Source organism: Clupea harengus, chromosome 23 (assembly GCF_900700415.2).
Source record: "Clupea harengus chromosome 23, Ch_v2.0.2, whole genome shotgun sequence".
Classification (NCBI taxonomy): Eukaryota; Metazoa; Chordata; class Actinopteri; order Clupeiformes; family Clupeidae; genus Clupea; species Clupea harengus.
The window spans coordinates 1150305-1152804 of record NC_045174.1 but is presented as its reverse complement, the minus strand read 5'-3'; the positions used below and the strand labels follow the sequence as shown (position 1 = coordinate 1152804).

The 2500-nt window shown below is 48.0% G+C and overlaps 1 protein-coding gene across 2 annotated transcripts in view; it reads left to right on the top strand.

The window, feature by feature from the left end:
* Positions 1–2500, top strand: part of LOC105903354 (SPARC (osteonectin), cwcv and kazal like domains proteoglycan 2) — a 32794-nt gene that overhangs the window by 24878 nt on the left and 5416 nt on the right. For both annotated transcript variants that reach the window (XM_031560921.2, XM_012831090.3), the window contains 2 exons: positions 32–151; positions 743–961. In XM_031560921.2, the coding sequence (XP_031416781.1) occupies positions 32–151; positions 743–961 (339 nt within the window). The remainder of the gene's footprint in view (positions 1–31; positions 152–742; positions 962–2500) is intronic.

The following is a 2500-nucleotide window of genomic DNA, read 5'->3' as shown; positions in this document are numbered from 1 at the left end:
CATCCTCCTCTCCTCTCCTCCCCTGCTCCAGAGAGCTGCACGGGCCAGGATCTGGCAGATCTGGGGGATCGTCTCCGAGACTGGTTCCAGCTTCTCCATGGCAACGCCAAGCAGAACAACTCGGGCAAGCCGGGCCCAGGCACGGCATCAGGTGGGAACCGGACCTGGCAGGGCCGTGTGAACAAGCCCAACAATAACAGTAGCCTCACTACTGCGTAACTATAGCACAGCAAACAGTAGCCCAGCTCAAAATGAGCATCGGTCAGTAGAAATGACCGATGAGTAGTCATTAGAACAGTGCAGTGGGAACTGCAGCAGAGCACTGGTGATGTCAGTAGGGAGACGGTTACTGTAACCATGCATATGGTCACTGTAACCATGCATACGTAATTGTTTTTGAGTCACCGTCCTGTTGCTGACAGGAACAGACACTAGCCTAGTAACAGGGACTGACTCACCATATCAGAGCTGTTTATAACCGAGTGCAGAGTAATAATGTAGGCCTACTACAATAATGATATCATATGATGGTGTATAATTATAATAATAATAACATGCTGCATTTATTTGGCCCTTGTTAAACAAGATCAAATACAGGCCTCTTTATAGAGGCGCTGTTACATAATATTGCAATATGTATTTACTGCACGTAGAGCTGAAATTAGCACTGAAATTGGCGCACAATGACTGTCTACAATGACAATGACAATGACAATGACAGGTTCTGTCTGTATGTGTCCAGTCTTGGACAGGAACTTGGTAGCCACCTGCAAAGACTCCATTGGCTGGATGTTCTCCAAGCTGGACACCAACAGTGACCTCTACCTGGACCAGGCAGAGCTGGCCGCCATCAATCTGGACAAGTACGAGGTCTGCATCCGGCCCTTCTTCAACTCCTGCGACAGCTACAAGGACGGGAAGGTGTCCACGGCCGAGTGGTGCCTCTGCTTCTGGCGAGAGAGTGAGTCCCAGGGGGAAGAGAGAGAAAGAGAGGGAGGTAGAGAGAAAGAGAGAGAGAGAAAGAGAGAGGGAGAAAGAGAAGGAGAGAGGGAGAAAGAGAGAGAGAGAAAGAGAGAGGGAGAAAGTGAGAAGGGAGAGATAGAGAGAAAGAGAAGGAGAGAGGGAGAAAGAGAGAGAGAAAAAGAGAGGGAGAAAGTGAGAAGGGAGAGACAGAGAGAAGGGCGGGGGGGGGGTGGAGGGAGAGAGAAAAGAGGGAGGGAAGGTGGGATATAGGAAGGAGGCAAGGAGGGAGGGAGAGAGGGGAAAGAAGGAGGATTGATGGACTGAGATAGAGACTCATGTAACGGAAAGTTACCCTGAAGCCCTGGTGCTGGGAGGGCAAACCAAGTTACCTCACATTATTCCGGAGCTCCTGGCAGCTCCAAGTCAAGTTACTGTTGTGAAACTTAACTCATCAAGCACTTATCAGCTTGGATCTCACACAACAGCCTCTTTCCTCCGAGAGTGCATGACATCCTGGAACAGGATACACACATCACACAGCATCATCTCCAAGGCTATACGCCGTATGAAATAGGATCCGATATGATCGACTGGGCATTTAATCTTTCTGAAAATAATAATTTCTTGAAATGTATTGATCACTTTACGTAATATTCTGCATATGCAATAGCCAGCCTTTTGATGTCCCGCAAACAAAACATCTCTGATCTGCATTAACATGCGAGCCGTGTGCCAAAAAGATTTACACCCGGATAACAAACAACCTGATCTCACCGCTCAATGCATGCTCAACGCGTGCTCATTGCTCACATTGTGCATTCGATCTTTGTTATCAGATCGCACGCCCCGCATACAGGAGGCTGTATGCAAGCAACACAGTTATGCTAACAGGCTGCATGGCTTGCATGTGTATGCCCATCCGATAGCCGATCTCATTGGGAGACGTCTGCGCCATGCATAAACATGAGATATCATGGAGGTGGAACGTGCATGAAAGCGAGATGTTAATGGAGAAACAGTTGTGCAGATTATTATCAGGGTTTAACACCGCACCTTCTGGCAAAAGCCTGGTGTGGGTTACACTTCATTAGATCAGGGAATACAAATACCACTTTCTGCACTTGATACCCTTAGGTACACACACAGAAGCACACACACACACACACACACACACATAAGCACACACACACAGAGGCACACACACACACACACACATAAGCACACACACACAGAAGTACACACACACACATAAGCACACACACACAGAAGCGCGCACACACACACACACACACACACACACACACACACACACACACACACACACACACATTCCCTACACCCTTTGAACCAGTTGAAATAGAGCTGTAGTCTGCTCTCCTGTGTACTGACTAAGCAAACCGCAGTTGAACTGTCAGACTAAGCCATCTCAGAGTGTTTTCTTCTCCGTTAGACTCAAACACACACACACACACACACACACACACTCACACGCATACACACTCACACACATACACACACACGCATACAAACTCACACA